At 40.3% G+C, this 21230-nt stretch overlaps 1 protein-coding gene across 2 annotated transcripts in view; it reads left to right on the forward strand.

Annotated features, from left to right (window-relative positions):
- NCOA7 (nuclear receptor coactivator 7) overlaps window positions 1-21230 on the forward strand; it is a 189515-nt gene that overhangs the window by 94698 nt on the left and 73587 nt on the right. For both annotated transcript variants that reach the window (XM_082252523.1, XM_082252522.1), the window contains 4 exons: window positions 10447-10554; window positions 13203-13307; window positions 15398-15523; window positions 20440-20624. In XM_082252523.1, the coding sequence (XP_082108649.1) occupies window positions 10447-10554; window positions 13203-13307; window positions 15398-15523; window positions 20440-20624 (524 nt within the window). The remainder of the gene's footprint in view (window positions 1-10446; window positions 10555-13202; window positions 13308-15397; window positions 15524-20439; window positions 20625-21230) is intronic.

The raw sequence follows: 21230 nt of genomic DNA on the forward strand, positions 1-21230 counted from the left end.
ACATGTACATTGTTTGTTTAAAGACCCTTTCACCAACGTAAAAATGCAGATAAAAGCACAGAAAGATCAAGTATTTTTGTAAATGCCTTCTTGCAGAATTTTTCTTTCCATAAGTATTTTTAGATTCACTTGCCATGCATCTTTGAACTTGCTTGCAAATTGACTCTTTCAGGAATGTCAATTTCCTAGCACAACCCTCTCCCTTCTTGTATGTTAAAGCCATCTTCTCTTCTTTGAATTCAATTATTGCTGTGCTGGCCTAGCTCCTCCACCCCTCCCCTTGCCTCCCAACTTAACCTTTGATGTACCAGCTAAAGGAGGAGCAAAGGGGATTGCTATATTGAAAGCATTAGGTGTACTGGAGCTGCTGACATCACACCCAAGATGGCAGCACCCAGCAGAAGTCTTGGGGCCTTTGGATGTCTATACAAGGAAGAAGTTTAATGCATATATAGTCATAGCCAAAAATATTGGCACTCCTGCATTTCTGTCAGATAATGCACTACCTTTCCCAGAAAATTGTTGCAATTACAAATGTTTAGGCATTCTCATGTTTTTTCTTTTGTTTGTATTGGTATGACACAACAAAGTGGAGAAACAAAAAGCCAAATCTGACACAATCCACTCAAAACTCCAAGAATGGACTGGACAAAATTATTGGCACCCTCAATGTAATATTTGGTAGCACGTCCCTTAAATAACTGAAATAAATTGCTTCCTGTCACCATCAGTGAGTTTCTTACACCTCTCTACTGGAATTTTGGACCACTCTTCTTTCGCCAACTGCTCCAGGTCTCTCAGATTGGAAGGGTTCCTTTTCCCAACTGCAGTTTTGAGATCTCTCCACAGGTGCTCTATGGGATTAAGAGCTAGACTCATTGCTGGCCAGTTCAGTACTCTACAACGCTTTATCCTAAACCATTTCTGGGTGCTTTTTGACGTGTGCTTTGGGTCATTCTCCTGCTGTAAGACCCATGACCTCTGACGGAGACCCAACTTTCTGACACTGAGCCCTACATTGCACCCCAGAATTCTTTGGAAGTCTTCAGATTTCTTTTGTCCAACTGTAGCAAGGTTTCCAGGCCTATGGCCTGATGTGGGTCTGTCATTAGAACCGGTACTCTCTCCAGCCCATGTGAGCTTCGGCCCTGGGTGTGATAACTGAAGCAGCGACAACACCGGCGTCTTTGTGTGTGTTTTTTTTTTTTTATTTAAAGGGGATGGGAGAAGGGAATGAGTGGGATACGCCTTGTGGCTCAAACTAATTACACTTGGAACTTTGTTACTGAAAAACGCCCGTTGGCGCTCCCTTGACACCAGGCAACGCTCACTGACTCTTAGAACTCTCTGTGCAACCGAAGAAGTGTTGAATCCCCGTCTTGTAGTCCTGTAGATCCAAGACAGAGAGCTGTAGACTCCTGACACTGCTGTGGTGTGGAAGTCACTAAATACTGTCCCCCGCTTGGTACAGCCTGAGGTAGTATCTTGTAGAACTTTGTGTAACTGTCGCTTCACTGACACTCTCTGTACAATTCGGGGGCCCAAACTGCCGGTACCCCCTTCAGGGTCCTCTACCTAGGCACCCCCTTTACAGCTAGCTGACACTGGATCCCAGAACCTCTTTTGGAGTGGTCCCCTCTAACTCTTCAGACGAACCCCCAGGGGCAATCCTCAGTATTCACAACCTGTGTAGCCTTTCCTGGGACTGGACCCCTCTCTCTCTCCGCAGGCTCTCTGCACACCGGATCCCCTCAGCTCAACTTCAGCTCTCCCTGGATACTCAGGCGACACCCCGAGACATCCACCTTCCTCAGACAGGAGGAGAGACAGCCGCACTCTCCTTCCTGGGACTCTGCTCCCGCCAAAGACAACCTGTCACGCACTTCCCCCAAACTTATTCCCACTCCCAGAATCCTTTGCAGCTTAATCTGCCTTCTGGGGTAGTTACGGGCTGGGATGTGTCCCCTGATTGGGCTTCCCACACTGCCCTATGAGAAGCCTCTCACAGGAGCCAGTGGGGATACTTCTCCCCTCAGCAGGCACATCTGGAAGTCCTGATACCCTACCTAACAAATCACAGCTGTTAGGTAGACAAGGCCCTCTATATATTTAACCTAGCACCTACCTGTAGGGGGCTACAAAACTTTTGCCCAACTGTCTTCAGATTTCATAATGCTATGCACACGGTCAAGACATCCAGTGCCTGAAGCAGCAAAGCAACCCAAAAACATCAGTCAACCTCCACCATATTTGACTGTGGGGGACTGTAACCTGTTCTTTAAAGGCCTTGTTTCTTTTTCTGAAAACAGTAGAATAATGGGCTTTACCAAAAAGCTGTATTTTGTTTTGTCGGTCCACAGCACATTGTCCCGAAAGGGTTTCCTCAGGTAAGTTTTGGCAAACTCTAATCTGGCTTTTTTATGTTTCTGTGTCAGCAGTAAGATCCTCCTGGGTCTCCTACCATAGCGTCCCTCAGATGGCGATGTATAGGGCAAGCTGACACAGTTGTACCCTGTGCCTGAAGGTCAGCTTGAATTCGTCTGGAAGTTGATCAAGGTTCTTTATCAACCATTCGAACAATCTTTCATTGCAGTATTTGATAACTTTTTCCCTTTCGTCCACGTCCAGGGAGATTAGCTACAGTGCCATGGGCTGTAATCTTCATGAAGGGAAGAAAAGTGCTGTGCTATTGCACTTTTATGCTAAAGCAGAAAAAATTGCTAGAGCGTTCTAACAAATCAAGTGCTGCATATGAACATATACAATTGCATATATCACTAACTATACAGAATCAAATAAAGTGCAAAAATTGTGCACTATAAGCAAATGTGCAATAGACAACATCAAATAAAGTGCAAAAAGTTGTGCAATATGAACAAATGTGCAATATAACAGATATAAAGTGTAGGCAACTCCCATATGTCACAAAAAAGGGGCAAGAAATGTCCTCAATCACAAAGATAAAAATGCTCTAAAACGTAAAGTCCATATCCAGAAAAAAAGGAAAGAGCCTCACGTGTTCAGAAATGGAAAGTTGTCACCCTGAGTGCAACCATCACCAAAGGGAGGAGTCAGGACCACTTACCAGGGTTAGTGGACTTTACTACCAATGGTAAAGAGTCATTCAAACCCAGTGCTACAGCATTGAGTTTTGCTGTCCTACAATTGGCTCCCCTTCAGTGATTTGCAGGTCACCATCCTTGTTCTGTTTGCCCTGGCATTTCTGGCTTGCATCATGTTCTTGGTAGTCTACAAGGTTTACAAGTTTGACCATGCCTGTCCTAAAGGATTTGTGCTGAAGATGCTTTTTGTTTTCCTGGGTACCAGATTTCCTATATGCATAGTAAAGAGTTGAAGAGACAGTGACAACCATCCAGTGTCTATTGTGCCATTAGGGTTATACCACTTCCTGCTTGAATGACTCTTTACCGTTGGTAGTAGAGTCCAATAACTATGGTAAGTGCTCCTGACTCCTCCCTTTGGTGATGGTTGCACTCAGGGTGACAATTTTCCATTTCTGAACACTTGATGCTCCTTCCTTTTTTCTGGAAATGGACTTTACGTTTTAGAGCATTTTTGTCTATGTGATGGAGGACATTTCTTGCTCCTTTTTTGTGACACATGGGAGTTGCCTACACTTTATATCTGTTATATTGCACATTTATTCATATTGCACAACCTTTTGCACTTTATTTGCTGTTGTCTATTGCACATTTGCTTATAGTGCACCATTTTTGCACTTTATTTGATGCTGTATAAGTATGGATATACCTAATTGTATATGTTCATACGCAGCACTTCATTTGTTGGAACACTCTAGCAATTTTTTCTTCATTTGTCTTTTGCACTGCACTTTTCTTCCCTTCCTTAGCTTTGTACAATATTGTTGTGTTGTGTTGTAGTGTCAGCAGCTGTTCTCTATGACAGTAGAGCAGTAATCTTTTATATATTTTTGGTGTAAACTTCGTGACAAAGTTGCACACGGTGGACACAGGAACCTTAAGATCTCTGGAGATGGACTTGTAACCTTGAGATTGTCCATGCTTTCCACAGATTTTGTTCTCAAATCCTCAGACAATTCTTTGCTCTTCTTTCTCTTTTCCATGCTCCGTGTGGCACACACAGACACAAAACCGAAAGGTTGAGTCAAATTTTTCACCATTTGAACTGGTTGCAGGTGTGATTTCTATAACAACACCTGTTAATTGATACAAATTACAGGAGCATCACAGACTGTAAGAAATAACTGCGTTCCAAATTTTGAGAAATTGCCAATAATTTTGTCCAGTCTATTTTTGGAGTTTTGCATGGAATGTGTCAGATTTGGCTTTTTGTTTCTCCACTTTTTTGTTTCACACCAATACAAACTAAAGAAATAAACACGGAAACTACAAAAATATTCTGAACAATATTCTGGGCAAAGTGATGCACTATCCGACAGAAATGCAGGGGTGCCAATATTTTTGGTCATGACTGTATGAAAGAGAATTTGGTTGTTGAAATGAATGGTCTGCCAACAGCGTCTCTCTAGGCCTTTTGTTACATCCAAGCACTTCCAACCCCCCCCTAAAAAAAAAGTTGAGCCCCCTACATACAGGCACCTATAAACGTAAACACACACATTAGGGGTGCCTATGCACAAAAATATAGATTGCGCTACATATGTTGCTGCACTTGCCGGTGTGAGAGCAATAATTCTAGGCCCATTATTCATGGTTAGGGGCTTTTGAAGGTTCGCCTATGGAAAATTTAGGATACCGAAGTCCGTTACCGCTTCACAGGCACATGCAATTTTAAGACTTGACATATTAGGTATCTATTTACTCACCAAAACCTCCTCATTTATGTTTTGCAAAACATATATTCTGTATATAATGTATTGCATATGCATGCCCCTAAAATAACTTTAGTGTATTTTTTACTGATCTTGAGCTTGATAAACTGTTCCCCTAATATCATTTGGCATAAAAAATTGGAGCTAAATCCATTTTATTCTCTAAGGTGTCTGCTTCCAGAAAATATGGTTTAAGGGTTTTAAGTATCCATTAGGCCTAAAATTATTTTTTTTGTGTTTGCAGAAATTGCAGAAACGGCTCTGGGGGCAAAAGAGTTGAAGCTAAAATTGTGTCCTGAAGTTTGTTACTGTTTTGTGGATGCATGCAATTTTAAGGCCCTGTTCACTCCTAAGCGTTTTTCAGCTCATAAAACGCTCATCTCTGAAGTCTCAAAATGCCCAACAAGCAAAATCCCATTCATTTCTATGGCTCCTGTTCACATATGAGCGTTTTGTCATCTGAAGCTCAAAAAAGTACATGAGCTTCTTTTTTGGCTGATTATCAGGGTTTTTGTTAGATGTCAATGCCTGCCTCCAAATGCCTGCAAAAACCGCCTGTAAAAAGCCAGAAAAAAATGCCTGAAAACGATACGCTCAGGTGTGAATGTTGCTTAAAGGCCCGACACACGATCCGAAAATCGAAAGTAAAATTTCGTCCGACGAACAATCTGCCGGTTTTTTGATTGTCAGAATAGTGCTTTCGACAGTCGATTACAAATTTTTGGACCACAAAAACTGGATGTGCAGGCTATAAAATTTTTATCATACGTCAACACAAGGTCCGATTTTTGTTTTAATTAGTACAGTTTTCATCCGAAAAAAATCATAAGAGCAAGACTAGGCATGCTCAGAAACTAAAGAACACATACAAGACAATTCAACACGTGACATCACTTCTGAAGTTGAATTCTGTCGTACGGGAATTTTCCTCTGAAAGTAGCCTCTTCACTTTCCATATGAGACTAGCATGCAACAAAAAACGGACGCAAGATCTTTCGATAATCTGATCGTGTGTACGAGGCTTTAGGCTTGATATGTTGGGTGTCTGTTGGTGTGTGCAACCTCCTTTTATATTTGACCAAAAAGTGGATAGTGTTGTGTTTCTGTGCAAATACTCTGTAAAATTATTTTTAGTTTTTTACTGAAAAGATGCTTTTGATAAGTTGTTGTGCTAATGTCATCTGATGAAAAAATTTAACTATTGCTATTTTATTGTCCAGGTTTATGTTTTCAGAAAATAATTGTTTGGGAGTTTTAAAAAAAATCTTGAAATACGCATTTCATGTGGGAAAAAAAGGCTCTGGCAGAAAAAGTTTTAAAGCACTGTTTAGGTCCAGGCTGACAATGTAGAATACATATAACAGAAGTACTGTATAGCTTTGAACAAGCTATTAGCAGGTCCCATCAGACATTTACTAAAGGGCCATACACACTATAAGATTTTCTGAATACTTTTTCCTTTAGACTTACCAAAACCATATAATATGAGGTCAAACCTAAACACTTTCAATTTGTATGCAATCTGGCAGGTACTTGCACTACATAGAAAAGGTAAATCTGAAGGAAAATCTTATAGTGTGTATGGCCCTTTAGCTACAAGAAGTTCTGGTGTTTTAAAGCTACTTCTATGTATTGGACTTAAGGTATGTGCCCTATATATGTCTTTTTAGATAGGTAGTTTGGTTACCACCTTCTATCACATAACCCTGCTTTCATGATTTATTGAAAGGGAACTAAATATCACCCCCCCCCCCCCCATAAAAAAAAAAAAAAAAAAATGCTATGAGTTAAATTGCAGTTTTTTTTTAGCACTTGAGTTTCCTGGCAGCATATTTTCATTTGGCTGGTAACTAAGCAGTTCTAAGGGTTTAATATAATCTTTCTGTGCTAAATCTTAAAACAGCAACAGCTTTCTAATCAGTAAAACCTAAAACACTCTAAGCTCTTTGTTAAAGAATGTGTTCAAGTAAGACCAAAGCTGCTTCTGAATGTATCCTCATGTAAAAAAAGGCTCAGCGTTGTCATTTTGTACCTCTTAACCTTTCAGTAGATGGGCAAATCTGCACTGAGGGTGTCAGGATTTGTAGTACACTTTAATTGCAGTTTGTCACAGAGCAATTTATCTGTGTGAAAAGCATCAGATGGAAGTTGGATTCTCTCATTTTCAGACTCAGGCCGTTTCACACTAAAAATGTCGCGACCCACTAACTGAAATGGAACCATTTTCCCCGACTTAGAAAAAGATTCCTGCACTACTTTTGGTGCGACTTCAGTATGACTTGCATTTACCTCTGTTCAAGAGGTTGTAGGCAAGCTGCCATGAAGTTGCGCAGGGATGTCGGATTCAAAGTCGCGGCATTGTGAACCCAGGCTCAATAGCAAATCCGACTCAACCGAACTACCCTGGAAACAATGTGCAGCTTTTAAAAAAGATGACCATACACCGTAAGGACAGGCGGAATTTTAAACAGTAAAATTGAAAAACAAACACAGGGGTGCACCGGACTAGTGCATTAGGGCTGGTTCACATTTGTGCGAGTGCGCCGATCGCATTTAATTCGGAGCGTACTGCTCCTTCATTACATGCCATCGGAGGTGCGGATGCGAATTCAGCCATACACTTTGTATGGCTGAATTCGCACTGTATCCGCACCAAACACGCACATGACCCTTTTTTCCAGCCGCATCAGGATCGGATCGCACAGTGGTTCACAGTTGTGCGATCCGATCCTGTGCGAACTGTCAGATCGCACTGCGATATGCGATCAAACTGGGGGTGTCATTAACATTTCATTGACACCCCCTGCGTATTGCATATGGCAGTGTGAACTGCCAGGGGTGCATTTGCGATGCGGGAACAGGCTGCGAATTCGCAGCCTTCCCACATCGCACAAGTGTGAACCGGGACTTATCCTCCACAAAGGTTTTATTAGATAAAAGGTATAAAAATACTCACAAACAAGTTCTTGGTACAAGCATATCAAATAGATATATTGCCATCAGCATCATAACCCGATAGGCTCTGAGGAAGAGGCTAAGCCTCAAAACGCATAAGCCTTCTAAGCTTCAGGGGACGAAAAACCCTTCGGTTCTGATGCTGATGGCAATATATCTATTTGATATGCTTGTACCAAGAATTTGTTTGTGAGTATTTTTATACCTTATATCAAATAAAACCTTTGTGGAGGATAATGCACTAGGCCGGTTGCGACCTTGTTTGTTTTTTGATTTTAGTGGTCTCAGACTACCCTGGTCTTGAAAGGGGCTGCAAGGCCGAAGCATCCAAGAGAAACCAAGCAGAAGGTCTTTGGTAGCCGCATGAGTGTGGCTGGATGTGGTTAGATCACCTCTCAGAGCGCAGGAGATAGGTGCTTTGCACCAATTTTTTGGTTTGGTTGAATTTTAAACAGTATGTGGCCATCCCTGCTTTATAGAAGTCGCTTGTTTAATCGACTGTCGAAGTGACATATTGGAAACATTTGCTCTGCTGGAGCTGCTGATCAGTGTATTCTGACCGCTGTGGGTGCCATTGTCCAGAATAAAATGTCTCGGCGGGGGAGATAGCTCCTTCTTGCTTGTGTTGAAATGTAAATAATAAAAGTAAAAATATATATAATATATATATATATATATATATATATATATATATATATATATATATATATATATATATATATATATATATATATATATATATATATATATATATATATATATATATATATATATATATATATATATATATATATATATATATATATATATATATATATATATATATATATATATATATATATATAAAAATATAAAAGTAAAAATATAAATACTCACAAACATGGGTTGTAAGCCAGCATATCAGATACATATGACACAATCCATCAAATGACAATCCACAGTCAATTATCTTGACTGTGGATTGTTATTTGATGGATTGTGTCATATGTATCTGATATGCTGGTTTACAACCCATGTTTGTGAGTATTTATATTTTTACTTGATACTAATAAAGCCTTATTGAGGATAATGCGCTAGGCCAGTGCGCCCTCTTTTTGTTTTTGTTTGTAACCATCTTGTTAACAACTAAGGTTGGCATCTTTTTGGGCGCTAATAGTGGTATCTAGCAGTCGTCATTTGAAATTTTAGACCACTCCCATTCACGTAGTACAGGTTTTATTCATTGGCGGTGTGTGGTTTTAAAATCGGGGTCATTCTTTTAGAAACCCACTGTAGATCCACTTTAACATTCATGTTTTCTTCTATACCCCCACATTTGTCCAATGTTTATAGAGTAGATATACAGGTGCATCTCAAAAAAATAAGAATATCTTCAAAATGTATTTATTTCAGTAATTCAATTCAAAAAGGGAAACTCGTATATTTTTTATAGATGCGTTACACACAGAGTGATATATTTCAAGAATTTCTTTTTTTTTAAATTTGATTATGACTTACAGCTAGTGAAAACCCAAAATTCAGTATCTCAGAAAATTTGAATATTACATAGGACCAATAAAAAAAAAAGGATTTTTAATACAGAAATGTTGACTTACTGAAAAGTATGTCCATGTACAGTATAGTATGTACTCAAATACTTAGTGGGGGGCTCCTTTTACATGAATTACTGCATCAATGGCTTAATGAAGGAGCACTGTTGCGCATGCTCCAAAATGCGTTACCGCCCCCTGACGTCACTACACCGCGTGCGGTCCACAGTGGCCTCGGACGGAAGTACTGTCCCTGGCTGTGCTCCCCCACTCCACCACCTCCCCTTGCTGCTGGACGGCCGAGGAAGACGGAGCCACAGGAACAGGAATGGACCCAGAGTGATGTTGTTACATGTCTGGTTATTCAATTATCCTGTACGTTTTTTTTATTCTCCTTTTGCCTCCTTGTGCCAATAAAGGTAGTACATGCTGCACTTAGAGGCGCCTTCTCCCTTTCTTGCATCAATTGGCTGCTTTGATAGGGGCCTTCAGCTCGTCTGCATTGTTAGGTCTGGTTTCTCTCATCTTCCTCTTGATAATACCCCACAGATTCTCTATGGTGTTTAGGTCAGGCGAGTTTGCTGGCCAATCAAGCACAGCGATACCATGATCATTCTCAAAATAATTCTCCTGCACTCGAGTCGTAGGCCTAGAGATAGTATAGACGACTCCTTTCTATGCCAGCGGCCTTGTTGCCCTCCTTAGGACAATGGGTATCCTTAGAACTGTAAAATAATAGCAAAAGAAGGGCGTACCGACCTAGCGCATTACAAAATAAAAAAAATAAAAAATTACAAATATTAAAAAAAAATAATAACTTACAAAATAAAAAAAACGACAATGAGGTTCATTTTTTTAATTGAATTGCTGAAATAAATTAACTTTTTGATGATATTCTAATTTTATGAGATGCACCTGTATTATCTATTGTGCATGTAATGTGCTGATGCATGAAAATGACAGGTATGCTTTGAAGCTCCAAAAAGCTCTTAAAAGATACACATTTAAAAACTTGACAAAAACTCAGAAAATGTTGTCTGTATTGTAGAGCATACCCGAGTAATATATTTTATACTGTATAATATAATTTTGTTTTATATCAAAATGTATTTTTTTTTTTTCTTCTAGGCGACAAGTACAGATACCCTAAACAGCATTGCACTGAATTTTAACATCACTCCCAATAAACTTGTGGAAATTAACAAGCTGTTCAGTCACATGATTTTGCCAGGACAGGTAAACTGTTCAATTCTTGCTACAGCTGCACTGTTTGCACTCATATCTGCAGAACACTTCTCCATCCATACGTAGTCACTTTGTTCTGTAGATTCTGATGTCTTATGTTTCATTTGAATAGATGTGCGCAGCCCATTGCATTAGGGTGTGCACCCTAAAGCTCAAACACCCGTGTATGTGTGTGTGTGTCTCCATATATATGTGAAAGAGGTGCGTAAACACTTCTCTTATGGCAGAGCCAGTAAGAGGGAGATCTTTTTCATCTTCCTGCCGACACACAGAACGATAATGCTAATGTGCATGGAGTGACACACGCTGTGCGCACGCTTATGAATATCTAGCAAATCCAGCTGATTTTGACATTTTCAGTCTATATACTTTTACCAGGCAATAGTAGTCAGTGAGATGTTAGGTCCAAGTCATGCCGTGAACAGCTGCCTTAGATTCTCTCTGCTCCAGTCCTCATAAATGCCTCTAATTGTTGATTTTGCAGAATCCATAAGGTCATATTCAGACCTACAATGAACAAATCCCTCAAAAAACCATTAGACCAAAGGATTGATAAACAAACAAAAAAAAAAAAAAAAATATATATATATATATATATTATACTGTGTATGTATGTATATGTGTGTGTGTATATATGTGTATGTGTGTGTGTGTGTAATATATATATATATATATATATATATATATACTGTGTACGGATGCTAGGCCATCTTTTCTGCCCATTGATTCTTACCCTCACCTTGCTCCCTTGCTGCTGCTTTCATTTGTTGAAACCCTAGGACTAAACCCTGTGTTGATGATTACACAGGGTTACCAACCTTCTTTCCTTCCTTTGACAGTATTTCAACCCAGTAATTGGACACTCCGGTCTGAGCACTGTATTTATGGAGTAAGTGGAGAAGGTCATATCTGCCCCCCATATCCAGAAGCACAGGGTATTTTCAGAGACCCAGACTGACAGGAGAGTACAACAAAGGGGAGCATCAGTGTATGCGGGCAATAAAAAAAAAGAAAAAAAAAAAGAGCCTGTTTCTTTGCGCTAAATGAGCAAAAAGACATTCTCCTTAAAGGAAGCCTGTGCTTGCTAGAATTTTTTTCATTTGTTGCGGTATGGAGTTTACAGTAAAAGGGTTAAAGCTTCTCCTTCTGTATGTGGAGAAATTACTCTGGCAGTGGTAACAGAGGTGGAAATCCAATGACCCGTATTGTGTTCAAAATTACGAAGGGATAGAATATCTAATCGTAAACAAAAGTTTGTTTTTGGTTGGAATGACCCTTTAAGGCCATCAGGCAAGGCCTTCTTTCTCCCTGGTAAATTCATCATTTGTATTACTTGGAATGCAGCAGGAGGAGTGAAGCTGTGTCAACAGAGAAGGCAAAGCTTGGAAGTCCCACTGCTGAATGAAATATTTGTTTTCAGTGAACGTGGCCTTGAAAGCAAATCAGTGACATGAAAGGTGTATTTTTCCAAAGTTATCTACTCGAATAGCAGTCGCCAACCAGTGGTCCGTGGACCACAGATGATCCACGAGAGAAATTAGGTGGTCCCCAGGGGTTCTGCCATATGTCAAAATTGTAGCGGTTGTTTCCAGTGTTGTTTGCAATGTGCACTGACAGTCAATACTGTCAGTACACATTGATATCCAATGCCTCCTCTGTAGTTCCAGCCCCTTATAACTCAGAGGGAGGTGTCGGGAGTAGCGCAATGAGCGGGAGGTAAAGAAGGAGGGGACTTCCAATGGCAGCGCTGATCAGACTGTGGGAGGAAGCACAGAGCTCGAGCACATGGCTTGATAAGGAGGTGAGATCCAATAATGAGTCTGTGTAAGGCAGAAGTGTGATGCAGAGTGCGGGGGGAGGGAGGGGGTAAGTGAGATGGAACATTGTGTGTATAATGCAGCAGTGTGATCCAGAGGGAGGGGGCAGAGAACTGGAGCATTGTGTGTATAAGGCATGTAAAATTCATGTTAGTGGTCAGTGGGATTCAAAGTTTTGAGTTTAGTGGTCCATGAGGTCAGAAAGGTTGGCTACCACTCTTCTAGAACATTCAAGAAATCACACTAAATCCAGTGCTGCTAAAACAGTAATTTTCAACAAGGGTTCCATGGAACCCTAGGGTTTCTCCAGAGGTTGCTTGCACTGATGGTGCCTACAAAGTTCCATAGTTATTACCACTTGGCAAAGCCAACAAATTGACACCAATTATCTTTTTAGCTGTCTGTAATGGTGACATTCTGACTATCACTCTAAAGGTTGCATCCTTCCTACTGTCCCCCATTGTAAGGGGTTTTCTTTTCTCATTGACCCCAATGTATTTGTTTTAGTATGGTTAACAAAGGCTGTACTAAAGATCCACACAATGATCACCTAGGGTTCACACATTTTTTTTCCAGTCGATTTCCAGTCGACTCCAACTAGGAAAATATTTGAATCTTGAGTGAAAGGTGTGTGAAGCCTATAAATAATCCCCTAGGTGTACTGTAATGATATGGCTATTGTGCCTCTATGTGTGTTTTATAGTGTAGTGCTTTGCTTTTATTTTTATTTTTTTTATACATTCATACCAGGAAGAGCTTTTTAATCCTTTCTGTGTGTCTGAGACTTTAGTAGTAAGTAATATTCTTTTTTTTTTCTCTCAGGTGCTGTATGTGCCAGTCTGTGAACCTCATTCCAGCCTAAAAGAATCTAGTTGTGGTGTTCTTGCTTCTCCTGTGTCATCAGATGCAGAGTATGATAAACTTCTGGTGGGTAATGGAATTTCCACATGAAATGCTCCATTTAGACAACAAAAGTTTGAAATGATGAAAAGGTTCTGGCCATGGAAAGGAAATTAACGTGTGGCGTAATCAGGGGCACATTGACTTAATAAGTTTAATTTATACCACAAGTATTTACAACTACAAAATTTTACTTAAGCCAAACCTGTCTGCAAAAGTGAAGTAAATGCACTGCCATGAAGAGGACACCACAAGAAGTCCTTGTTTGATCCACAAAGCTCTCTTTGTGTGCCTCTCTGAAAGTAATGTCATGTTGTTACTGACCTGAGGACTAAATTCCTGCCAACTGCCATTCCTTTGCCTAAGGAGAATTGTCCCTACTGGCCACTGAGGCCAACCCCTAGAAAGAAAATGGTTTAATTGAGCTTCTTGATTCATGATTTTTTACATTTAACGTTGACATGGTTGAACAGGTTCACTTTAAAGCTGTACTCTGGCTAAAAACAATATTTCTGCATGTGTACTGTAAAATTTAAATTAGCACTAATGAATTGTGTTAGGTGCCAGGGGCGCTGCCACGTTCAACCCACCTTTCATGTGATTGGCTTTACTTTTGTATGCGCAATGCCGATGCTTTTTCTGCAAGAGTATGGCTGTGTACAGCCATTGGCTTGTGTAGCTGGCTGTACGTGGCATTTGCATCTTCCCAGGCATTGGTAAGTGCTGGGAGCTTAAAGTAGTAAACCGCAAAAAAAGGAAATAAAAAAACAAAATCTTCTCCCTATAAATAAATATCATAATGTGCTAGTATGCATTGCTGTCCATTAAGAGCGCAGTGTACATGCGCCGGTGACATCACAGACACTGCTAAAGTAAATATCTCCTAAACGGTGCACGTTTAGTAGATATTAACTGTACCTACCTTTTTATAGGCTTACTTGTGGGTATTAGAAAATATATATACTCAAAGAAGTATATTCTTTGCGCCTGTGGAAAGCCTATTTGGAGGGGATACTATATGTGTGAGATTATAGGGAGGGTAGCAGCTGCTATAAAATAGGTAAGGAATGGATAAAAAAAACCCCAAGAGTAAATGGGATTATATAGCGCTTGCTAATAGGGAACCAGGATAATCCTAAATATATTATATAAAATCAATATATATATATATATATATATATATATATATATAAATACGTGGCTAAAATATCATGGACTAAAATATAAATATTACAATGTAAACCCAATAAATATTCATACAGTATTAAGTAAACGAATTATCAAATCACATAAGTGTCATATAAGTGCATATTAGTGCCAAATAAAGTCCAATCAAAGTTCATAAGTGACTATAGTGAGAAATGATTGCACTTTAGTGCAAAAGAAAAAGTGCAAGTGCTCAGTGCTGGATCCTCCAGTGGTCCAATGGCCAGTCAATGAAGTGGCTTTAGGAAAAGTAAAGATGTGAACTCACCAGAAATGGTGGGTCTAAATTACCTTACGGCAAAAAGACCTGTAAAGCTTGGTGGCCTTCTTGGCCAAAGGAATGGTGACTGCTGGGCTCTGTCCCCCACAAACCGAAAATCCCCTTCCTGGGTAAATGAGGTCTTCCGAGTCCGGTTAGGGAGAAAATAATAGCTCCAGATGGTGCAGTACCGTTAAAAAAGTTTTATTGGTGTTGCTGATCAAATAGTACAAATAGAGAGAAAAAAATATATAAAGCCACGCCCGCTGTAATGATGCCTGTAGCGTGGAGAACGGTAGCTACCAGATTGCGTTCCACCTGGCTTCCGGGCTTGCGGCGTGCGTTCCACCTGACGCGCGTTTCGTCAGAGCGTATGACGTCTTCAGACTGCTATCAGCTATAGCCACTGACAGTAATCGCATGTAGAAAAATCTGTCAAGCTGGTGTCGATCCAATCAGCCTGTCTGTACATGAATCTCAATTCAGCCAATCCCTGCTGAACTGGCTTAATTTCGATCCATGTATAGCCGGCTTTACACTAGGCATAAAAAATGCCTGTTATAGTCATGATACTGCGGTAATAACTCAATTTATGCGCTTTATAACTTTCCTTTATTCTATTTTCATGACACCCATTTGTTTTTTATTCAAGGATGCAGACTTGGCAAGAAAAGCCTCAAAACCTATAGAAAGAGTTTTCTCTTCAACCTCAGAAGAAGAGGAGGTCTCTGAAGTAAAGTTTCTGAAAATGAATTGTAGATACATCACCGATGGAAAGGTAAGTTAGAAATGGAAGGCATTTGTACCTGTCCTTAGATGAGGTGGCCGCCTTCGTTTTCTTTCCTCCTTTTTTTCTTTTTTTTGTCCTGCTAATTCTGCCAGTAATGCACTTCCTGTCTCAGTGTGATAATACTTACTCACTTTACTGTTTTTATGGGTGTCATCCTATGGCAGGAAGTATTAGGACTACAGAACACCTCCCCCTCTTATCTTCTCTATACCATAGGGGAAGGTGCAGTTCACAGAGGAAACTGGTAACATTGTAACAGAGAGTCAGCCAAGCCAGAGAGCACAGGACCTTACACATGATTTATAGCAGGATCAACAGCTATTATTGTACAAGTATTGGTATAAAAAAGGGAGAAAATTAGAAGGATAATGTTACGGTTTACGCACATTTGACATTAATTCTATACAAAATGTTATCCAATATACTGTATATATATATATATATATATATATATATATATATATATATATATATATATATATATATCTATTATCCATAAACATGTATATATCCTATATTGTAGCATAGAGAGTGCCACTATAGATTTTACATATGCAAAGTGATATACAGTGCTATAATACAATCCAGTGAATAAACAGTTAAATATCATATATTCACATCTGAGTGGTAAACATCCATCACCAATGTAGAAAGGTGTCCAATCACCTCTAATGGAGAAAATACAGGCTTGCGAACTATAGATGACTCTCTTCTTAAAGAAAGGTCATGAAGGCTTAAAACCAGGAAACGCAGCTTCAGGTCACCCAAGGGCAGTTGCAGAGGTTCTCCTCAAATGCCATGCATGCTGACGTCATCGCGTTCCTGAATGCGCTCTGAAGGTCCGGCTTACCGTGCCGCACCTTCAGAGCCCGTGCTGCCGTGCTGTAAACAGGAATGCACAGAGGAGTGACATCATTGCAGCTCTGGCCACTCACAGTGCCGGAGCCCGCGAACCTGGAAGAAACACCAAGGAAGATGTCAGTTGTCTCAGCGGTAATCGGGCGCCGCTGGAAGGGCTTCGTTCTACGGTAAGTATTTCATAATGAACTAGTATGTGATGCATACTAGCTCATTATGCCTTTTTGTCTTACAGGTTTTTTATTTTTTTCATCTGGGGGTTTACAACCTCTTTAGGTTTTAGCACTGTATATCACTTTGCATATGTGACATGTGTAGGATGACTCCCTATGCTACAATTTAGGTTATACTGTGTAAAATATCTCAGGGTAGATTTTCTGCTTAAATTAAAGATTTGTCAGTTTACTGAAGTATATTCTAAGCATTGTGAAATAATTGCTATTATAGACAGCAATCCCTTTGTATTGTCTGATATTTTTTTTCCTTGATCTAAATTTTTATTGAAGTTTTTCAGAAAGAACAAAATAAGAGGGTGAACAATATTTACCATACCTTAGGGCACAGGTTATAGGCTAGCATGAATGAGTACAAATGACAAAACGGTAATAATAGAGATGCATGAATAACGTAAACTATTTTGAGGGCTAAATATGAGGTAGGGAATATTGTCTATCACCCCCAGACACCCCATATGGGAACAAAATGTGTCTTGGGGGGGGGGGGGGGGAGACAATACGACCAATCTTAACTTCAATAGTTTACCTTATACCTTCAAACATAATCGTCTAACTGAGGGAGAGTATAGGCAAACAATGGTCCAAGTATGGACTAAACATGAATTAAGAATAATAGAACGGCCAGTGTCAGAAAGCTATAAGAGGGATATGTACGTAAGGGGGTTACAGAGCGTTCATTCGGCCTAGGGGGGAAACCCCAGAGATCTAGTAAACTATTGCGTATACTAGATTTCAAAACTGTAATGAATAAACAAATCTGTAAAGCTTTGCAGCATTGTGAGTCTAACCTGGCAGCAAGTTTGAATATAGAATTGATTAGTAAGATGTTAACTACCTAAAAAAGGGAAGTAGGATGTACAGAAAAGAAAGTAGGATGGGGAGGGGGGAGAGTGGTAGGGCTGTAGAGTGGGGGAGAGGGAAAGGGATTAGGAGAGGTATTAAACCCCAGGTGTTTCTAGGTTGTATCAGTTAGGCTGGACAAGGGATATGCTGGAAAGGACACCTCTTCTAGGAGCAAAAGGGATTTATCAAAATTGGGTGGGAGAAAGTATGTCGCCCAAGGGGACCAAAGGGCTTCGTATTTGGAAACCCTGTTGGAAATGACAGCCTCAATTTTTGCATTGATCATCGCTTGTGTGACCTTGTTTTTTTTTTTTTACCGCAAGGACACAGAGACTGGGAGTCATCCAGGATTTGGCGATGATTTGTTTGGCTGCCCTTGTGACCTACAGGAGAAGTTTGGTCGTTTGAGATTTAAGAGTGCTATAGATGGGTCGGGTAATAGAGCTGTACCGAAAAGGGCGGAGAGCATGTTGAACAGGTTGGACACAAAGGTTTGCGCAATTGGGCATGACCACCAGATATGGTGAAAATTCCCTTGGGCAGAACAGCCTCTAAAGCAAGTGGAGGGATATTGAGGAACATATTTGGCGATTCTGGCTGGGACCAAGTACCAACGGGTCAGGACTTTGTAATTAGTTTCAAGTGTCACAATGTTTTGGGAGGAGGATTTGGTGGCCAACCAAATGTGATTCCAATCTGCACCTTCTAATATGATTTCCAAATCTCTTTCCAATTTTTCCCATCTAGAGGTATAGGAGGGGGAGGGAGAGGATCCTATATTGCAGTTGAGTGTAGAGAGCGGAGATTAGGCCTCTCCTATGCGGGTCGTTTTTACAGGCTTGTTCAAAGAAGGACATGGAGGGGGGAGGAGTAGTGTTTAGGAATTAGGGGTATAAAGAAATGTTTGATCTGAAGGTATCGGAAGATTTCGGAGGTTAGAATATCATTAGACTCCCTGAGGGCTGGGAAGGGCTTTAGACCATTGGGGGTTATAAATTTGTAAGCTCTAATGAGGCTAGTGGAGGACCATTTTTGAAAAGAGGATGGTGAGGTCCAGGCAGGGTTGAAGGAAGGATTGAGTATAAAGGAGAGCATGGGGTTATGGTGAGATTGGAGAGAATGCTTGGATTTAAGATGATCCCAAATAGAGAGTGAGTTATCGGGCTGTGTATCATATGGCAATCAGAGGGATGAAGCCAGAGGAGGTTAGCAATGGAGAGGGGTCACATTCTACCAATTCCAAAGCCACCCAAATGGGTATTTTGGTGGTGGAATGGTCTTTTGGCAGTTGGGTTAATTGGGCAGCATAGTAATATTTTGTATTACTTAAGTAAGAGGACATCGTCTGCATACCGAGACAATTTATGGTGATGGCCACTGACCTCCAACCCTTTGATATTGGGGAGAGAATACTGCTGGCCATACATGGATTGAAAATTGACTGGTTCAACAGGGACAAGCTGATTTTCAGGCCATGTATGGACAGGGTGGTTGTACAGAAGTCAGTCTACAGATCAACTGTACATCCACCCTGTTGGAAAACTTCCACTTGATCAGTGCCACAGGGGATAGCCAGCAGCAAGTCTCCCCACTGTTAATACAATAGCTCAGTAGGGGGGTTCCCCCATCTACACATTCCTCCCTGCTGAGATATTGTATTCAAGTCCATGAATGAATCTAGTCAGGTTTTTTGCGCTCAACCTGCTGGTTGAATGAAAAAAATATGGTTAATCAGTAGGCTGCCTTAGGCAAACATTTACATTGACTCATGGGTAGGATGATGTTGGGATGTGTTCACAGCATCCTCTCTGCATGCAAAGGAGATGGCTACTGACATGCAGAGGCAGCCCTACAGAAAAAAAAGTGTAAATAAGCCCCCAGATGCATCATACTGCTCACAAATATGGGGTGCTTATTGGGGTGCTTATTGGCTTAGGATTCTCCAGGGTTCTCCAAACTTTTGAAACAAAGAGCCAGTTTATTATTTATCAAACCTTGGGGGGCCAGACTGTAGCCAGTGGAAAAAGAAAATGTCCTGTGGGAGTATACAATGCCATAGGCTTGATGGTGAGAGTAATGTGTAAAAAAGTATACCACGTTAACAATGATAACCTGCAGCCAGCAAAAAACGAATGACAATTCGTAATAACCAATGATAAAAAATATTGCAGCGCTGGTGATGTGAAAATAAATAAATAGCAATAAATACGTGAAGTAAGATTCAAAACATACAGATCAATATGTGGAAATTAAGCAAAATTTGTGCAAGCATGTATTAAAGTGCATTGTGACATAAACCATAATAATGGTCATAAAAGTGCATATAAGTAATAAATAATGATTGAATGCATATAGTCCATCCAGGTTAAAGAGGTGAATATATACAATGTTGTCTGTAGGAAAGTCAACCAAAAGTGCAGAATCTCCTTTGAATAAAATATAGTGATCTCTGGTATATGTGACCACCACCGGTAAATGAGGTAAGTAGGGGGCTTACCAGATGGATAGGACCCAATAGAGTAAACACTGTTTAGGTCACTCACGCATTTGAGGAGAAATAGTTGTCACTGTATTGCTGACGCTGGAATGCCTTCAGGACTCCGGGATCACCTCCAAACGCATCACAACATCATATGGAAAGATCAATGGGTAACTGCTTGGGACCCACGGTCAAGATATCCTCCACAGGAGCTAAATAAAATAGAAAGCTCACATAGTGTGTACCAATAAAGGAACCATTTATTTTAAAGTAGGAACACTTAGAGCCCATTCAAACTGCAGCGGCACGACTCTGTACTACTTCGGGGGCGACTTGCACGGTCTTTATTTTACTTTGGGTCATTTTACTTTGGGTCATTTTACTTTGCATGTAGTTACTGCACTTTAAAATAGTTTATTACATTTATTTAATTTCTTAATCTGATTACAAAAGGTAAAGGAAATAATCTGCTTTTTATGTTTCTCCAGGGTGTTGTTGGCGGAGTAATGATAGTCACACCAAACAATGTGATGTTTGATCCTCATAAATCTGATCCACTAGTCATTGAGAATGGCTGCGATGAGTATGGTCTTATCTGTCCAATGGTAGAAGTAGTGTCCATTGCACTTTACAATGATATCTCACACATGAAGATAAAAGATGCACTGCCATCGTAAGTAGCTGTCTATGTAAAAAGTATCCCTACCTCCTCCATTTGGTGTTCTGATGTCAAGCTTTGCCTATGGTGGTTTTTGGGGCCACAGCTGCATCGCACCTACACTGAACAAAATTATAAACACAACACTTTCATTTTTGCCTCCCTTTGTACACAAAAGGCCGATTTCTCTCAAATATTGTTCACAAATCTGTCTAAATCTGTGTTAGTGAGCACTTCTCCTTTGCCGAGATAATCCATCCACCTCACAGGTATGGCATATTAGGATGCTGATTAGACCGCAGCTTTATCACACAGCACAATGCCACAGATGTCGCCAGTTTTGAGGGAGCGTGCAATTGGCATGCTGACTGCAGGAATGTCCACCAGAGCTGTTGCCCGTGAATTGAATGCTCATTTCTCTACCATAAGCCGTCCCCAAAGGCGTTTCAGAGAATTTGGCAGTACATCCAACCGGCCTCACAAAACGCAGACCACATGTAACCACACCAGCCCAGGACCTCCACATCCAGCATCTTCACCTCCAAGATCGTATAAAAACATGAGACATCTGTGGCATTGTGCTGTGTGATAAAACTGCACATTTTAGAGTGGCTTTTTATT

The sequence above is a fragment of the Pelophylax lessonae genome, assembly GCF_965119305.1.
Source record: "Pelophylax lessonae genome assembly, chromosome: 3".
Lineage (NCBI taxonomy): Eukaryota > Metazoa > Chordata > Amphibia > Anura > Ranidae > Pelophylax > Pelophylax lessonae.